At 46.3% G+C, this 18,229-nt stretch overlaps 2 protein-coding genes across 3 annotated transcripts in view; both read right to left on the minus strand.

Moving 5' to 3' along the window:
* The window catches only part of WDR20 (WD repeat domain 20), a 505,375-nt gene that overhangs the window by 339,490 nt on the left and 147,656 nt on the right, over window positions 1-18,229 (minus strand). The gene's annotated exons all lie outside the window — the stretch shown is intronic.
* Window positions 1-18,229, minus strand: part of TECPR2 (tectonin beta-propeller repeat containing 2) — an 83,064-nt gene that overhangs the window by 42,581 nt on the left and 22,254 nt on the right. For both annotated transcript variants that reach the window (XM_060262882.1, XM_060262883.1), the window contains exons 9-14: window positions 15,988-16,949; window positions 13,577-13,760; window positions 11,851-12,024; window positions 8,608-8,788; window positions 6,043-6,184; window positions 289-529 (exon numbers count right to left, since the gene is read on the minus strand). In XM_060262882.1, coding sequence (XP_060118865.1) covers window positions 289-529; window positions 6,043-6,184; window positions 8,608-8,788; window positions 11,851-12,024; window positions 13,577-13,760; window positions 15,988-16,949 — 1,884 coding nt within the window. The remainder of the gene's footprint in view (window positions 1-288; window positions 530-6,042; window positions 6,185-8,607; window positions 8,789-11,850; window positions 12,025-13,576; window positions 13,761-15,987; window positions 16,950-18,229) is intronic.

Below are 18,229 nucleotides of genomic sequence, written 5' to 3' on the forward strand. Positions count from 1 at the left end.
AAAGCAAGCTCTGCCTCCCCCCCTTCCTCCTCAAGGGAGGAGCCTCAGCCAATGGAGAAAATAGAGGCTTTGCTCCGTAGTTCCTATGCAATTGAGCGAGCCTGGCAAAGCAAGCTGTGATACAGACGGAAGCAAGAGAGAGGGAGAAGGAAACAGATGACAGCCAGTAGCACAGGGGCCTGACAGGAGCCCTCCAGGGGCCTGATTTGGCACACGGGCCGTATGTTTGACACCCCTGGCTTAGAGGGAGCATTGCTGCAAACATTCTAGCAACTCAAATGCACATACCTATCAGGCTTCCCTTAGCTACATGAAACTCATTCTTCCCAGAAGAGATCCAGACGCCACTGCTGTTGACGGCAAGCAGGCTTGGCTGACATTGCAGCTGCTGTGACCAGAAAGCCGTGCGGAGTTTGTCAGCTACCTTCTCAACAGGAGCCTGAGCGGCTGTGGCTACTGTTTGCGTTGCCTGGATGATGGTCTGGAAAAGGCTGCTCTGGTCAAACACTACGTAATCCGTAATGCTTACCTAGCAGGGGAAAAGAAGACAAGACGACCAGTTTAATGCAAGACAACACAAGAGCTATCTGGTGGGATCAGACAAGGTGCCTCTTTAAGTCCAGCCCTGAACCACCCTTCCACCTGTTAGAGAAAAGGAAACATACAGTGCAGGCCTGATTGATGAATTATCAGTTTTCAATTAGTTAGTCACAAGTTTAACTCTCTGGTTGAGATGAACAGGAATGGAAAGTTTCCTTTTGGCTGCATGGTACTGCAGTCAACTTCATGAAAGACAGGAGACCTGAATGCACATGAAGCTGTCTTAGACTTTGTCCATCCAAGGATGGCCTATTCCAGGGGTGTCAAACATGCGGCCCGGGAGCCAAATCAGGCCCCTGGAGGGCTCCTATCAGGCCCCCGAGCAACTGGCTGTCATCTGCTTCTCCTTCCCTCTCTTGCTTCCTTCTGCATCTCAGTTGGCTTTGCAAGGTTTGCTCAATCGCATAGGAACTATAGAGCAAAGCCTCAATTTTCTCCATTTGTTGAGGCTCCTCTGCCTCCTGGGGAGGGAGGGAAAGAGCCAGAGCTTCCTTTGCCCAGTTCCCTGGATCCCATGGGAGGAATACAAAGAAAGCAACTTTAAGACCAACAAGTGCTAATGTTTAAAGCATGCTTTATTTTAAGTTTTTTTTAAAAAAAAAGTCTTTAATTGTGTTTGTCTGTGTCCTTTTAAAAGTTTATATCTCTGCTACCTACGTAAATAGGTACACACGTGGCCCGGCCCAACACTGCCCGGCCCAACAAGGTCTCATGTACGACAGATCCAGCCCTCAAAACAAATGAGTTTGACACCCCTGGCCTATTCAGTCTGACAGCCGCTCTACAGGGTCTCAGGCAGAAGTCTCGCACCACCTGCTACCAGATCCTTTTAACTGGGATTGAACCTGGGACCTTGTCCATGCAAAACCAGAAGCTCTTCCACAGAGCCACAATCCTTCCCCATTTTTTCAGGCAATTTCACAATAATTTATTCTGCCTGCTTCACGAGCTTCACTTTTCAGAACTAAGGGCACAGGGGAAAAAAGACAACTATCAGAGCTGCACAATGAGCAATTTTCATACATTAATACAAAATTCAATGGCTCTGGACTAGCCCACAAAAGTGGGAATGAAACAAAAAGAACTGACTTTTATACCCCATCCTTCACTACCCAAAGGAGTCTCAGAGCGGATTACAACCACCTTCCCTTCCTTTCCCAACTACAGACACCCTTGTGAGAAAGGTGGGGCTGAGGGAGCTCTGAGAGGACTAGAACTGACCCAAGGTCACCTAGCAGGCTGCATGTGGGGGAGTGGGGAATCAAACCCAGTTCTAAAGATTAGAGTCCACTGCTCTTAACCACTACACCACAGCTGGCCCTCCACAGTAGTTCCTCTGGCAGGACTGGATGTCACAGTCAAAGTACACCTCATGGCTTCTTGTGAAAGAGAATATGTAAAACAGATGAGTGGCAAAGAACTCCCCCCCCCACACACACACACGAGAAACCAGGTGACGTGACTGTTGTTCTACGTAAGAAAAAGAGAAACATTCATAGAATCATGGAGTTGGAAGGGACCTCCAGAGTCATCTAGTTCAACCCCCTGCACAATGCAGGAAACCCACAAATTTGTTGTTGTTCAGTCGCACAGTCGAGTCCGACTCTTTGTCACCCCCGTGTACAGTCAAGTCAGGCCGTCCTGTCTGCCACCATCCTCCGAAGTCTGCTCAAATTCGTGTTTGTTACATCAGTAACGTTGTCCAACCATTGCATCTTTTGCCGTCCCCTTCTTCTTTTGCCTTCTGTCTTTCCCAGCATCAGGATCTTTTCCAGTGAGTGCTCCCTTCTCATTTGGTGGTCAAAGTATTTGAGCTTCAGCATCTGACCTTCCAGGGAACAGTCTGGGTTGATTTCCCTTAGGACTGACTGATTGGATCTTCTTGCAGTCCAAGGGACTCTCAAGATTCTTCTCCAGCAGCACAGCTCAAAAGCATCTATTCTTCTGCGTTCGGCCTTCTTTATGGTCCAGTTCTCACAGCCATACGTTACTACTGGGAATACCATCGCTTCAACTATATGGACTTTTGTTGGCAGGCTGATGTCTCTACATTTTATTATACAACCCAGGTTCGCCATAGCTGTCCTCCCAAGGAGCAAATGTCTTTTAATTTCATGGCTACAGTCACCATCTGCAGTGATCTTGGACCCCAGGAATGTGAAGTCTGTCACTACTTCCATATCTTTCCCTTCTATTTGCCAAGGTGTGATGGGGTCGGATGCCATGATCTTAGTTTTTTTGATGTTGAGTTTTAAGCCTACTTTTGTGCTCTCCTCTTTCACCCTCAACAAGAGGTTCTTTAGGTCCTCCTCACTTTCTGCCATTAGAGTGGTGTCATCTGCATATCTGAGGTTGTTGATGTTTTTCCCAGCAATCTTAATTCCGGCTTCTGCTTCATCCAGGCCAGCATTCCGCATGATGTACTCTGCATATAAATTAAATAAGCAGGGTGACAATATACATCCTTGTCGAACTCCTTTTCATATTCTAAACCAATCAGTTGTTCCATATCCTGTTCTGACAGTTGCTTCTTGACCCTTATACAGGTTTCTCAGGAGACATGTGAGGTGGTCTGGTACTCCCATCTCTTTAAGGACTTGCCACAGTTTAGCTTTAGCGTAGTCAATGAAACAGAAAATGACATTTTTCTGGTATTCCCATGCTTTCTCCATTTGTTGACATAATGTGTGCATAACTTTAACAGCATCATTTTTTAGGACTTTGAAAAGCTCAACTGGGATACCATCATCTCCACTCGCTTTGTTGTTAGTAATGCTTTCTAAGGCCCATTTGACTTCACACTCCAGAATGTCTGGCTCAAGGTCAGCTATTTTACTGTCATGGTTGTCCAGGACATTGAGATTCTTCCTGTGTGTAACTCTTCTGTGTATTATTGCCACCTCTTCCTGATCGCTTCTGCTTCTGTTAGGTCCCTACTGTTTTTGTCCTTTATCATGGCCATCTTTGGACGAAACATTCCCTTGATTTCCCCAATTTTCTTGAAGAGATCTCTTGTCCTTCCCATTCTATTATTTTTTTCTATTGCTTTGCATTGTTCCTTCAGGAAGGTCTCCTTATCTCTCCTTGCTGTTCTCTGGAAAACTGCATTCAGTTGGGTGAATCTTTCCTTTTCACCTTTGCCTTTCGCTTTCCTTCTTTCCTCAGCTATTTCTAAAGCCTCATCAGACAGCCACTTTGCTTTCTTGCATTTCTTTTTCTTTGGGATGGTGCTAGTTGCTGCCTTCTGTACAATGTCATGAACCTCCATCCATAGTTCTTCAGGCACTTTCTATCAACTCTAGTCCCTTAAATCTATTCTTCACCTCCACTGTATATTCAAAAGGGATGTGATCAGGGTCAAACCTGAATGGCCTAATGGTTTCCCCAGTTTTCTTCAGTTTAAGCCTGAATTTTGCAATGAGTAGCTCATGATCTGAGCCACAGTCAGCTCCAGGTCTTGTCTTTGCTGACTGTAAGGAGCTTCTCCATCTTTGACTGCAGAGTATATAATCAATCTGATTTCTGTGTTGCCCATCAGGTGATGTCCACATGTAGAGTTGCCTTTTAGGTTGTTGGAAGAGGGTGTTTGCTATGACCAGCTTGTTCTCTTGACAAAACTCTATTAGCCTTTGCCTGGCTTCATTTTGTTCTCCAAGGCCAAACTTGTCAGTAGTTCTGGTTACCTTTTGACTTTTCACTTTGTCATTCTAGTCCCCTATGATGAGGAGGACATCTTTTTTTGGTGTTAATTCTAGAAGGTGTTGTAGATCTTCATAGAACTGGTCCACTTCAGCCTCTTCTGCATCAGTGAGTGGGGCATAGACTTGGATTACTGTGATATTGAATGGTTTGCCTTGGATATGGATAGATATCATTCTGTCATTTTTGAGATTGGATCCCATTACTGCCTTCCTCACTCTCTTGTTAACTATAAAGGCCGCACCATTTCTTCTACGGGACTCTTGCCCACAATAATAGATGTAGTGATCCTCTGAGTTAAATTCACCCATTCCCGTCCATTTTAGTTCGCTGATTCTCAATATGTCGATGTTCAGTCTTGCCATCTCTTGTTTGACTACATCCAGCTTACCTTGATTCATAGATTTTACATTCCACGTTCCAATGCAGTATTGTTCTTTGCAGCATCGGACTGATCTTTCACCATCAGACACATCCACAGCTGAGCGTCCTTTCGGCTTTGGCCCAGCCGCTTCACTCTTTCTGCAGTTACTTGGACTTGCCCTCCACTCTTCCCCAGTAGCATATTGGGCACCTTCTAACTTGAGGGGCTCATCTTCCAGTGCCATATATTTTAGTCTTTTGTTCCTGTCTATGAACCCATAAATACCTACCCCAAATTCACAGGATCTTCATTGATGTCAGATGGCCATCTAGCCTCTGTTTAAAAACCTCCAAAGGAGAGCCCACCACCTCCTTAGGAAGCCTGTTCCACTGAGGAATCGCTTTAATGGTCAGGAAGTTCTTCCTAATGTTGAGCTGGAAACTCTTTTGATTTAACTCCAACCCATTGGTTCTGGTTCTACCTTCTGGGGACACAGAAAACAATCCCACACCATCTTCTATATGACAGCCCTTCAAGTACTTCAAGTAATTCTTCAGCTGGAGATGTGGCTGAAGGAAGCGATCTGGATGTTTTACAGACACACTGACACTAGAAGCCCGAAGAACTTGAACACGTTGTCCGGTCATCTAAGAATTCCCGCAGAGCTTTGACCTCTCTCTGTTTTGTTTTGGAAGCTTTCATGAGGAGGAGGAAGGGAGGGACTCTGTGAACCAGTTTATAAAGGCTGTAGTCTTAGACTCGGGAACAACTTCCCCGAGAACAAAGTGTGTTTGCTATCTACAAAGTGGTTACCACGACGACTTCCCATTAGAAGAAGACTGCAGATTTATACCCCGCCCTTCTCTCTGAATCAGAGATGCAGAGCGGCTTACAATCTCCTATATCTTCTCCCCCCACAACAGACATCCTGTGAGGTGGGTGGGGCTGAGAGGGCTCTCACAGCAGCTGCCCTTTCAAGGACAACTCCTGCAATAGCTATGGCTGACCCAAGGCCATTCCAGCAGCTGCAAGTGGAGGAGTGGGGAATCAAACCCGGTTCTCCCAGATAAGAGTCAGCATACTTAAGCACTACACCAAACTCAGGATCCTTACACCAAAAAATGCCCCTCTCAGGGATGCACCTTTGGGATTTATGCACACAGGAAACTGCCTGATCCCAAGCCAGATCAGTACCATCTACTTTAATAGACATCGATCCTCCACTGTCTCACGATGAGAATTTTTGCAGACTTGCTGTTTCCCTTTTCCAAAATCAATGCCTGGGAGTGACGCCCAGAACCTTGGGTGCAACAGATGTGCTCTGTCGTTGAGCGAAAGACCCTTTCACATACACTGAAAGAAGAATAAGGAATGCCTACTTGCCACCAGTGGTTATCATCTCCTTGAGGTTTCTTTGAGGTGATGCCAGTTCGGAACCACAGGTTCCCGTAGATGTCCAAGACCCATATAGTCTGCTGGTCTCCGAGAGTAATGCAGACGGCCTCTAGAGCTTGCATTTCACTGCAAAGATAAAGAGAATTAAGTATTTTACATACACACACAAGAAGATGACGACATTGGATTTATATCCCGCCCTATGCACAGGGTATCCTTTACTTCCTTCCCCCACAACAGACACCCTGTAAGGTAGGTGGGGCTGAGAGAGCTGTTACATTAGCTGCCCTTTCAAGGACAACTCCTACGAGAGCAATGGCTGACCCAAGGCCATTCCAGCAGCTGCAAGTGGAGGAGTGGGGAATCAAACCCGGTTCTCCCAGATAAGAGTCCGTGCACTTAACCACGACACCAAACTGGCTCTTTAACAGATGTTGTCCACACCATGCCCAGCTGTCTCATGTTTCACAATTTACTTATTTACAGCTGGATAGGCTGGAATTAGAGCCATTCAGCTCAGTTTTGTTGTTATGGCCATTTGGCAAATGCAATTTGCAATTATATAATTTGAAAGGAACAGAAGAGGACGTTCTGCAACCACCAACAAAAGCCAAACTCACCGAAACAGGCTCCAGGCTTTTGTCACTGTGGCAATAGAGAGTACTCAAGCCACAGCCAACCTATGGCAACCTCATAGGGTTTCCAAGCAAGAGATGTTCAGAGGTGGTTTGCCATTGCCTGCCTCTGCATAGCAACCTTGGACTTCCTTGGGGTCTCTCATCCAAATACTAGCAGGGCCAACTTTGCTTAGCTTCAGAGATCTCATGGCATCAGACTATCCTGGGCCGTTATTATACCCATGTAAATGCTTTATTTCTTTCCACTTACTTCAATTAAACATTTCAGTCTCTCTTTCATTTCTGCCCCACCAGGATTCCTTCAGCAAGGAACTTTCTCTGGCAAATATCAGTAGATAGGAGAGGGGGCCAAACTTACTTAACGTAAGAGCCACATAGAATAAACATCAGATGTTTGAGAACCAAAAGATAGGTAGAAAGGACGGATGGAAGGAAGGAAATAGAAGGAGGGGAGGGAGAGGTGGAAAAAAAGCAACTAACTTAATGCATTCAGCTGCTGGCTGGCTTGGCTTGGAGAAGTGATTTAAAGAGAGAAATGCCTTCTCCAAGCCAGCCAATGGGGCAGTGGGGGCTTTGAGACTCACACAATGCGTGTGAAAGAGCCACATGTGGCTCCTGAGCTGCCACCGCTGAGCTAAACCTTGCCAGCTCCAATGCCTTGCTTTGATGCGCTCCAGTGCTTTTTTAGGCTGCTGTCTTTCTGTTTCAGTGCTGGCTTTTACTTCAGTTGTTTAATTGCTTATTTTTATGCTGTAAACCACCTTGATGGTTACAAGCTCAGTGTTAGTAGGTTTTATATATATATATATTAGTACACACATTTAAGCATTTTTCTCCCAGTCCTTCGGACTTCATGGCTAAGAGAAAAAAATGCTGAAGGAAACAAAGCAAGATACAGGTTTGGATCCCAAACGGAACGGGGCAGATTTTAGCTCCCCTCACCTGGACATTTGGTTTTTTGTTTAAAAACAAACAGCAGGCATGTGTGCACCCACTACACGAAAGGCTCACTTGAGTATTAATTTTTCAACTGCAAAGTCACCAGTACAATCTCCATTACTGTTGAACGTTAAATGCAGAAAAAGCAGAGAGAAGAAGACTGCAGATATATACCCCACCATTCTCTCTGAATCAGAGTCTCAGAGCGGTTTATGATCTCCTTTATCTTCTTCCTGCACAACAGTCATCCTGTGAGGTAGGTGGGGCTGAGAGAGCTCTCACAGCAGCTGCCCTTTCAAGGACAACTCCTACGAGAGCTATGGCTAACCCAAGGCCATTCCAGCAGGTGCAAGTGGAGGAGTGGGGAATCAAACCCAGTTCTCCCAGATAAGAGTCCGTGCTCTTAACCACAACCCCAAACTGGCTATATTGATCTCAAATTCAACTTCAGTTTCTCAGAATTCTCACAACATAGTGAGAATGAAATCTCAGAAGCTGAATAAGACTGTCAGGAGATGAGGACTTTGCATTCCGCATAATGTTCTCCATAGCTAATAAAACCAGAAAGGTATAACACAAAAAGGATTTACATACATTTGCACAAGTCATGTAAAGAACTTTAATTTTTTTTTTTTAAAGACAAAATGGGGATTGAAGCAGCACTCATTCAATATCTCTTAAATGTGTTCCAGGGCCCAACAGGCCCAGTGACAACTAGCATATCTGTGTTAATTCAGCCACTGTTCTTTAAAATGTGCGTAGTTTCAACTCCTCTGTACAGCTTCAAACAGGAATGCTTTTGCTGCTGGCGAACAGAAGGTTAAAGGCTACACAGCAGCCTGATTAGAAACCTGGCCTTCTTGAAATGTTGCAACAGGCTAATGTCTAAACAAGTGCAAGTACAAATGAAGATGATGAAACACCCAAGCGTTGCAAAATCAAACACGGCCATCACAGAACGTGCCTTCTCACCTGATGATATCGCATTTCCACTGCTCCCCTTCTGGGCAAAAACTGCTCACACCCTCTCGGTACAGAAGCGCACGCTGCTCCGTCAACGCCCACACGACGTTATTTCTGGCTGTAACCTGTGAGAGTGGATACGGACAGTCCACCTTAACGGCTCTGGCACAGGGGCGATCGATGCTCAAGCCTTGGAGTAAAACAGAGAGTTAGCAAGTTTGACCAGTTGCAATTCATTGCAGCAGCGAAAGTTTTAAAAAATTTAAAAATCGACTTGCTTTCAGGTTCATTTTTGTCTGCTGCCCATATTATTTTAAGTTTCACTGAGAAGGAAAGTAGGCTATCCTTTCACAACACACTCCCTTAAACAGAACATCTTGGTGTCTTCCAATAACACTGGAATTTTTTTTTTTACATTCTCTTTTTTTAATTAAACTTTTGAAAATGATATACAAGCACAGTCAAATATTCACAAAATATTAATCCTTTAAATCCCCCCTCCCTCCAGACAAAAATCTGTAACAGTACATCTTCACCATTATGCTAGGATCAGATTCAGACACGAGAAGTTCAAGGGGTCAGTACAACAAGACGATATACGTTGGGTGTGATGCATATATCAACAGTTATCTCACAAGCACTTTGTTTCCTTTTTCTTGCCCCCGCCTCAAAACCCTCGACCGTTAATTCATTGTTGTTTTTTTGCCGTCAAGTTGCAACCAGCTTACGGCAACATCTCATGGGGTTTTCGAGGCAAGAGACGTTCAGAGGAGGTTTGCTATTGCCTGCCTCTGTGGCATGATCCTGGTATTCCTTGGAAGTCTCTCATCCCAATTTTTGCCAGGGCTGACCCTGCTCAGCTTCCATAGATCAGGCTTAGCCTCTCTATCCAGGTCAAGACAATTCATCAAAATAAAAGAAAAGGTAGTCCCCCTGTGCAAGCACCAGTCGTTTCCGACTCTGGGGTGACGTTGCTTTCACAACGTTTTCACGGCAGACTTTTTAGGGGATGGTTTGCCATTGCCTTCCCCAGTCATCTACACTTTCCCCCCAGCAAGCTGGGGACTCATTTGACCGACCTCGGAAGGATGGAAGGCTGAGTCAACCTGGAGCCGGCTACCTGAACCAGCTTCTGCTGCGATCGAACTCAGTTCCTGAGCTGAGGGCTCCGACTGCAGTACTGCAGCTTTACCACTCTGGGCCACGGGGCTCTTATTCATCAAAATACCACCCAACGGAAATTAAACCTTGACAAATCACCAATACAAACGTGGGATGCTGGGGGACCATCTATTTCTGCCTGCCTTTTGGCATCATGGACTTGAAACAAGTGAAGAATCCTAGAGTTGCCCTCTCGAGGTTTCTTCTTGGTGGGGACACAGCAGAAATTTATAAACACACGCGGCCTAAACAGAAAAGACTTTGAGTAATGCAGCAGCACATATTCTTTGACATAAGTCTAACTCCCTATGGTAGGTCACTATTGCTCACATCAGCAAGCTTGTATAAGAGGGGGTGACAGCGTCTGTGCTTCAGGCGGCAGCTCAATTCTCTAAGAAATGGTCTGAAGTTAGGAGCTGGGTTCCAATACACAAGCTAACCTCCTTGCTAAGTCTTCCAGCACCAAGGGCTGACCAGTTATGAAGCACAGCTGCTTCTGGGCAGCTGGGCACAACATAATCCAAACAGAAAGAAAAATGAGAGAAAAAAAACTGCTGGTGAATGGTTCACCATGTCTTTGGTAAAACTCTCAGGGGTCAAGCTAATTTGTTTGAGTGTGGGGGGGATGGATTAGGCCCAAGGGTGGACTCCACAAATGCAGCCAAGAAACATTTGCAGTAGGATACAAGCCTTCGAGTGGAGGAAGAGGACGAAGGAGAAGGAGCAGAAGGTGGAGAAGGAGGAGGATGATTTATACCCCACCCTTCCCTTGGAGTCTCAAAGGTAGGTGGGGCTGAGAAAGCTCTTGAGAGAACTGCTCTTGAGAGAAGAGCTCTGAGAGAACTATGACTGACCCAAGGTCACCCAGCAGCTGTATGTGGAAGGATGGGGAAATCAAACACGGTTCTCCCAAATGAAGAGTCCGTGCCCCTAACCAATACACCAATGGTTCTCCATGACAGCCCACAAAGCAGAAAGAAGGGCAGTCTGATAACAGTAAAAACGTTTCCTTCTCCTTAGAAGCTACATGAAATGAGAATACAGATAGGCTTCCGGAAGTCATTCACGTCTGTGTTTTACAAAGCAAGGTACATTTTATTTTATTTTATGTACTCTGCTCTGAGCCCCCAATGGGGGAAAAGGCGGAATATAAATAAAATAATAATAATAATTTTCACAAACAAGGCAGGCATCAAAACAGGGAAAATTGGGCCTTCTCTGATCAAGAAACTGAACCCCTGAACTCACCATGAAAGATTCCCTGGAGTGTTCTAGGTCATGTGGACTAGCCAGTCCTCCTTGACCTCACCATCTGTGAATTCACTCCAGGATAACCCAATTAGAATCAGATGGGTAGCAGTGTTCCCTCTAAGCTGAGTTAGTGTGAGCTAGGGCACCGTTTTTTAGCCTGTGGGCTCACACATTTTTGTCTTCGCTCAGGAAGGACGGCCCCAGAACAAACTAATTTATGCTTTAACTTTAACGCCAGCAGCTCATGAAGTAGAATTTTTGCTCCCAGCTTAGAGAGAGCACTTGTGGGTAGCTGTGTAGTTTGAGTCCAGTGGCACCTTTAAGACCAACAGAGAGCAATGAGCATAAGCTTTCCTATGCATGCACACTTCTTCAGACACTGTAGTGTGCATGCACGCGAAATATCCAGAATTAAACTCTGTTGATCTTAAAGGTGCTGGTGGACTCAAACTTTGTTCCAATAAGTAGAAGACTGGCATGGGTGGCACGCTTGCCTTTCAGGAAACCAGCCTTAGGTTGCCCTGCCCTGGATGGCCCAGACTAGCCTGATCTCATCATATCTCAAAAGCTAAGCGGGGGCATCACGGTTAGCACTTGGACGGAGACCAGCAAGCGAGCCCCAGGTTGCTACGCAGAGGCAGGCAAAGGCCACCCACCTCTGTTCACCTGATGTCACCGTAAGCCGGCTGTGACTTGACGACACTTTTCATAGCCAGCCTTAGCAGAAGAAGCCCCAAAACACTTTGCCAAGGAACCCCAGCATTGCCTGAAAAGCAGTTTGGGGGGAACAAACACACCCACACGAAGGTCTAGGAAAAGAGCAGCTGTTCAATTGGGTACCTGTTTGCAGATACAAGTCACCGTTTGTTCTGATAATCCAGGCTGTGTCGTCACTCAAAGACACAAAGGCTGCTTGAGGTAAAGCTTCATACCAGTGACGTTTCCCTTTTATAGTGACTTTCCCGCAGGCAAAGGCTTTATTGGTTTTTTGTTCAATCTTCCAGAGGAGCGTCCCTGAAGATGAATATAAACAAGACAAAGCACATTTCGTAGCCCTGCCCGACCTCTTTTTGCATGCTCCAGCTCAGCTCATTAGCTGCAGTTACATTACAGTTTAAAAGGGCCTCCAGGAGACAGGCTTTTATAGAGGAAAGGAGGTACACAAAGTCGTGCTGTTTGACAGAACAGCCAAAAGCCAGAATGCAGGAGCCAGGATAAGAGACCATCAAAACGAGTTGGGAAAGCAACGTTTGCCCAAGAGGGCTGCGGCCAATCAGAACAGACTATATTAGGTCAGAAGGACCAATGGCCTGATTCAGGCACCGTTGTAAATTCAATCCAACGCAAAATAAATCAAATATAACTCCCACTTAGCAGGCTACTTTCATCACTTCTTCAGATGATGGTGTTGTCGGAGCTGAGTTGTCCTGTTTTAAGTAGGAGCATCCCTAAATGCTACTATTAAATGGAAAGACAGATTCCAAATGTGAAATAAGTAGGGCGTTTTTAAAGCTAGGATACAGCCCACAGGCTAGCCTACAGGCTACATTAAATCCTGCATAGTGCTAAAATTTAAAGCAGACACATCCTAGCTTCTTTATAAAAGCATTTTCACATAAATTAGACATAACACAAACAGGAAGTCCGAGCACCAGTTTATACAACCGGCAGAATCGAGTGGTAAAATTGTCCACAAACTATGATACCACCTCCAGGCTGATGTACATAAAAATTAAAACTGTGGGTCTGAACGCTTCCCCACAGAAAAGCCTCACTCTGCGTAAAGCAAAATAAGCTTCTTCCTCTGCCTGGAGTACTTTATTTATTTCATTCTTTTATACCCTGCCTTTCTCCTCACTGGGGATCCAAAGCAGCTTAAATCATGCTCCTCTCCTCCATTTTACCCTAACAACAGCCTTGTGAGGTAGGCTCCGTCGAGTGTGTGTGACTGGCCTAGGGTCACCCAGCAGACTTCCTTGGCATAACTAGGGATTCGAACCCAGGTCTCCCAGATCCTAGTTTGGCACTCTTAACCACTACAACCACACTCACTCTGTTAAGTCTGCTGGCGTTTGGGGGAGGGGGGGAGAGGATCTCTTGTTTTCCTTTGTTCTAGGGAAGCTCTGAACTATCCAGTCAGCCCAACCCCACCTGCAGTCTGGAACAGTCCAGGCAAGCCTTACTGTGTTTTTTTCCTGACTCCCAAAAAAAGAACTACAGTGTGACCCTCTAGACTCATGACAGCACTTTTCCTTTAAAGGCAACTTAGCCACACTGACTCCAGCTGTACTTTACAGCAGCCATACACCCCAGCTCAGAAGAATTTCATTCTTAACATGGGAAAACTTAATAAAATCTTAACAAAACGGCATTTGTTTTGCTACCAAGTTTTGTGAATGGCTCTCAGTCATGCCAAGGCTCAGGAGTTGCTAACTTCCCGTGCTCTGAGACATAACTTGAAGAGCAGAGCCAAGATGCAGCAATATTGAAGGAACGGCTTCGAAGGTTTCATGCAAATTCAATCTTCCAACCAGGGACGGAAAGAGGAAAGGCAAAGCCAACCAACCTGAAGGGGAGACTGCCACCTGCTGGACATTTTCCTCAAACTTCTGCCAGCGCAGACCAGCATTAGGTAAAGCACTACAGTACAGGCCGCCTTTGTAATCCAGGCACCAAATGTATTTATCGGAGACAACCAGGCTCAGTATTCCATAGCCAGGACCTGCGTAGCCCATCCAACTTTCTGCAAACTAAAGACTGGAGAGTTAGATGGTAGTGAGGTGTCTTTATTGGCATAAGAAAGCTAACAGTACAAGCTGACACTACATCTATCTAAAGGCTGTTCAGCTCAAAAGAATTACATTGGCTAGAATCAACCCTGAGAGGTACATGTGGACATCACCAGACACTCCCCCCCCCACCCCCCGATATTATGCTAAGGCTTTTCCCCTGTGAATTCCAGTTTGGGGATGCTAGAGAGTGGCAGCGCCTACAGCTCAAACTGATGAGATGAATATCATCTCCTTCTGTGGAACAAATGGCAGGTTTGTGCAGCCTCAATTTGTCTCAGGTTTGGGCAGGGAAAGATTTAACCCAGGGGTGGCCAAACTGCGGCTCAGAAGCCACATGTGGCTCTTTCACACATTGTGTGGCTCTTGAAGCCCCCACCACCCCATCGGCCAGCTTGGAGAAGGCATTTCTCTCTTTAAATCACTTCTACAAGCCAAGCCAGACAGTGGTTTGGAGAATGCATTTAAAGTTGCTTTCTTTCCACCTCTCCCTATCCATCGATTTCCTTCCTTCCTTCCATGCGGCTCTCAAACATCTGATATTTATTCTATGCGGCTCTTATGTTAAGCCAGTTTGGCCATCTCTGGTTTAACCCTTCAACCTCCATTTGGTTTCACAATCCAAAACCCGAGTCCCTGCTTTGTTGTATTTTATACAGGGGAAAATGGATCCCAGGCATTGGCACCTCTCAAAGGCTTGCCTAATATTTGCTGCCAGTCTCTTGGGGCACAGCTTCATTGGCACCCAGCTGGCCTAACACCACTGAGAAAAGAGTCCAGCGATACCTGCTAAGGCACCAAATCACATCTCCGGTGGTGGTGGGGGTGCCTCAGGCAACCTAAGAGACAATTCACCATATACCCTTGGTCTAAAGCTTTTGTTTTATATTAATGCCTCTATGATGAGCTGTCCTGAGCCTGCTTCAGCGGGGAGGGCGGGATACAAATCAATCAATAAATAATATGATGGCTGCCAGAAAGCTTCAGTCATCTGTTCATATAACGATGGGGGGGAGGGGGAGCTGCATCTATATCAGCTTCAAATTCTTCTTCTACCTTTACCACCACCAACCCCCAGCACTTGCTGTCATAGCCATGAGCAGGATTTGTAGACAAACTCAGGACTAGAACATCCACCCCAATCTCGACAGCCCTGGCCAGACGGATCGTGTCAGCTCTTGGAAGCTAAACAGGGTTAGGGCTCGGATGGGAGACCGCCAGAGTTACGGCACAGAGGCTGAGATCACACGCACTAAATAATGCACTTTCAATACACTTCCAGCGCACTTTCCAACTGGATTTTGCCAGGTCACACGTACAATCCAGTTGGAAAGTGGACCAAAAGTGGATCGAAAGTGCATTATTTAGTGCGTGTGACTTTAGCCAGGCAACGGCAAACCACCTCTGAGGGTCTCCTGCTTTGAAAACACTACAGGGTCACCCAAATCGGCTGTGACTTGACAGCACTTTCCACCATCGCCAGAACACCTGCCGTCAGTGACGGAATTCAGCCTTCTAGCATGCACTTCCCCTGTTTCTTCGGCATTCTCAAACCCTCAGCTGCCAATTTAATCAAAAGAACAAAATTGGGTCATCCTGGAGCGTTCATAAACCCGACCAGCTGAGTGTTGTTATTTGGCTAAGAGTGTTGTACTTGGCTAAGCTTTTTGGCTAAGAAAGCCAGTGAATTTCTCTTCACACTGTGGTATGTCCAAAAACCCTCCAAAATCACACCCTCCCATATCTCAGGCCCACTTCCTCTTCTGTGGTGCCATTCCATTTTTTTTTTTAAATTCAGTGGCTGGATTTGGGCCATCTGGTGGTGGAAATGTCTGCTAACACAGTCTAGTGAGTCAGCACCCAACTGGGATGGTTGAGGAACTCCTAGTGGTCAGCCCAGGGAGGGAGACTGGCTCAACACAAACCGTTTCATTTAAAAGGTATAATCAGGGCGCTTTTTTTGTAGCAGGAACTCCTTTGCATATTAGGCCACACACCCCTGATGCAGCCAATCCTCCAAGAGCTTACAGTAGGCCCTGGAATAAGAGCCCTGTAAGCTCTTGGAGGATGGGCTACATCAGGGGTGTGTGGCCTAATATGCAAAGGAGTTCCCGCTACAAAAAATGCTCTGGGTATAAGAAAGCATACTTCTGTACGTTGAGCCGCAGCTGCTCATCTGAGAACGTACCTGATCGGATTTCAAAAGCATCCCTTCCTCTACGCTCACTTGGGCTTTCTCCGGAGGAGCAAAGCAGCCCCCTGCATCCGCCACACTGGCTTCTGAAGATGAATACGGCAGGCCATGTCTGTAGATATCCTCTTCATCGCTTGAGGATGATTTCTCAGCTCCAGCATTGTTGCTTGTCCATTCGCTGGCCATGTTCACGTTACACTGAGGGCTCGATGCCTCCCTCAAGTCCTGCCCAGGTAAGGCACCCTCTTGGGGACACAGTTCAGTAGAAAGATCATTAAGGGGATTTAGGGGGTCTCTGTACATCAAGGATTCTTGCTCTGGGAGGGGTTCAGCCCCTGTTTCCAAGCCCAAAGATCCCTCAGTGCCAGAGGCCATTATTGCTTTTTCCAGCATTCCATTCACAGGCTCTGGGTCTTTCAGAAGATCTACAATACTTTGTTGGCCTGGCTGATTTACTATCTGCTCTGTCTTGCACAGAGCAGCATAATCCTCTTCATCTTGGGACGGCTCCTTGGAGTTGGTTTCAGAAAGTTCGGCTGGAAGGCTCCTGTTTTCTTCAGCCTCATTGCTACCCACTTGGTCACCGGCAAGCAACAAGGGGGAGCCAGAAGCTGAGACGTCCCTAGCAGCCAATGTGCTTATTTCGTCTTCCCCGTTAGAGAGTTTCAGCAGCTCAGGAGCTTCACCGTTCTCCTCTGGGGCAAGAGCAGCTGTCAGCTCCGGCGACTGAAGCACGCTGAACATGTCAGAGCTGTTTTCCTCCCCCAGCACGCTCTGCGATTCCAGACTTTCCCGGTCTGGAGAATCTATACCGAAGCGGTCTACAACGCCGCTCATCAGGCTTGAAGCGATGGAGAGGGAGTCTGCGTTTGTCGACTGGGGACTGTCAGTAGAACCTTGATATTCCGAGCATGGCGTGCTCTCCAGAGAGCTTGGATTCTGCCTGGTCCCATTTTCTAAGCTCATGTATAGTTGGGAGATTAAAAGGCGTGGGGTGGGGGATAGGGTGGGAAAGGGAGAAAGCAAAAAGAACACTGTCAGATGACTGAGGAAATGTCACTTCAGGGTGAATTAAAAACAAAATATATGCAACGACTGCATTTTTAAAGCCTTGGGCAAGCCTCACTTGGACCCATATTGAACTATCTCCATGATTTAGACCAGGAATGTCAAACATGTGGCCCAGGGGTCAAATCAGGTTCCCAGAAAGCTCCTATCAGGTCCATGAGCAACTGGCTGCCGTCTGCTTCCTTCTCCCTCTCTCTTGCGTCCTTCACATCACAGTTTGCTTTGCAAGGCTTGCTCAATTGCATAGGAGCTACACAGCAAAACCCCTATTTTCTCCATTGGCTGAGGCTCCTGCTTTAGAGAGGAAAAGCTTGCTTTGCCAGGCTCTCTCAATTGTACAGCAGAGCTACTGAGCCAAGCCTCTCTTCCTTCTATTGGCTGAGACTCCTCCCCCTCCTGGTCCCCTGCGGTAGGAAGGAAAGAGTCAGAGCTTCTTTTGCCCAGTTCCCTGGATCCCATGGGAGGAATACAAAGAAAGCAACTTTAAGGCCTTTGAGTGCTAATGTTTCAAGCATGTTTTATTTTTTAAAAAATCTTTTATTGTGTTTCCGACATGACCCGGCCCAACAAGGTCTCATTTATGTCAAATCTGGCCCTCATAACAAATGAGTTCGACACCTCTGATTTACAGCAGCAACACAAAGCATCCTACTCTAGTCCTCTTGTACTGGAGACACATCTCAACTGCAGCTGCTTCCCATGGTCCAAGTCACAGGTTTTAGCCGTCCCTGCTTCTTGTTTACTCTTGCTTTTTAAGAAAAAAAGCAAACGAGATGCCAGGGCTCAAATCTGGAGCCTTCTATATACACAACATTGGCTCCTCCTAACTCTAGCACTGTTGCAGTGAAGTATGATGTCCATCTTCTCAGCATCTGAATCTTACAATACTCAGGGGTGGCCAATGGTAACTCTCCAGATGTTTTTTGCCTACAACTTCCATCAGCCCCAGCCAGCATGGCCAATGGCTGGGGCTGATGGGAGTTGTAGGCAAAACACATCTGGAGAGCTACCGTTGGCCACCCCTGCACTAGATGGGTATCTGCAAGCCAAAAGGTGTATGTGAGCACCAGATTTAACAGACAAGTCATTGATGGGGTGCTGAATCCATGTGTCAAGAGGCACAGAAAATTGGATAACTATGCAGTGTTCCCCACTACCACTGCCACAT

This window comes from Heteronotia binoei, chromosome 21, assembly GCF_032191835.1.
Source record: "Heteronotia binoei isolate CCM8104 ecotype False Entrance Well chromosome 21, APGP_CSIRO_Hbin_v1, whole genome shotgun sequence".
In the NCBI taxonomy this organism is placed as follows: domain Eukaryota; kingdom Metazoa; phylum Chordata; class Lepidosauria; order Squamata; family Gekkonidae; genus Heteronotia; species Heteronotia binoei.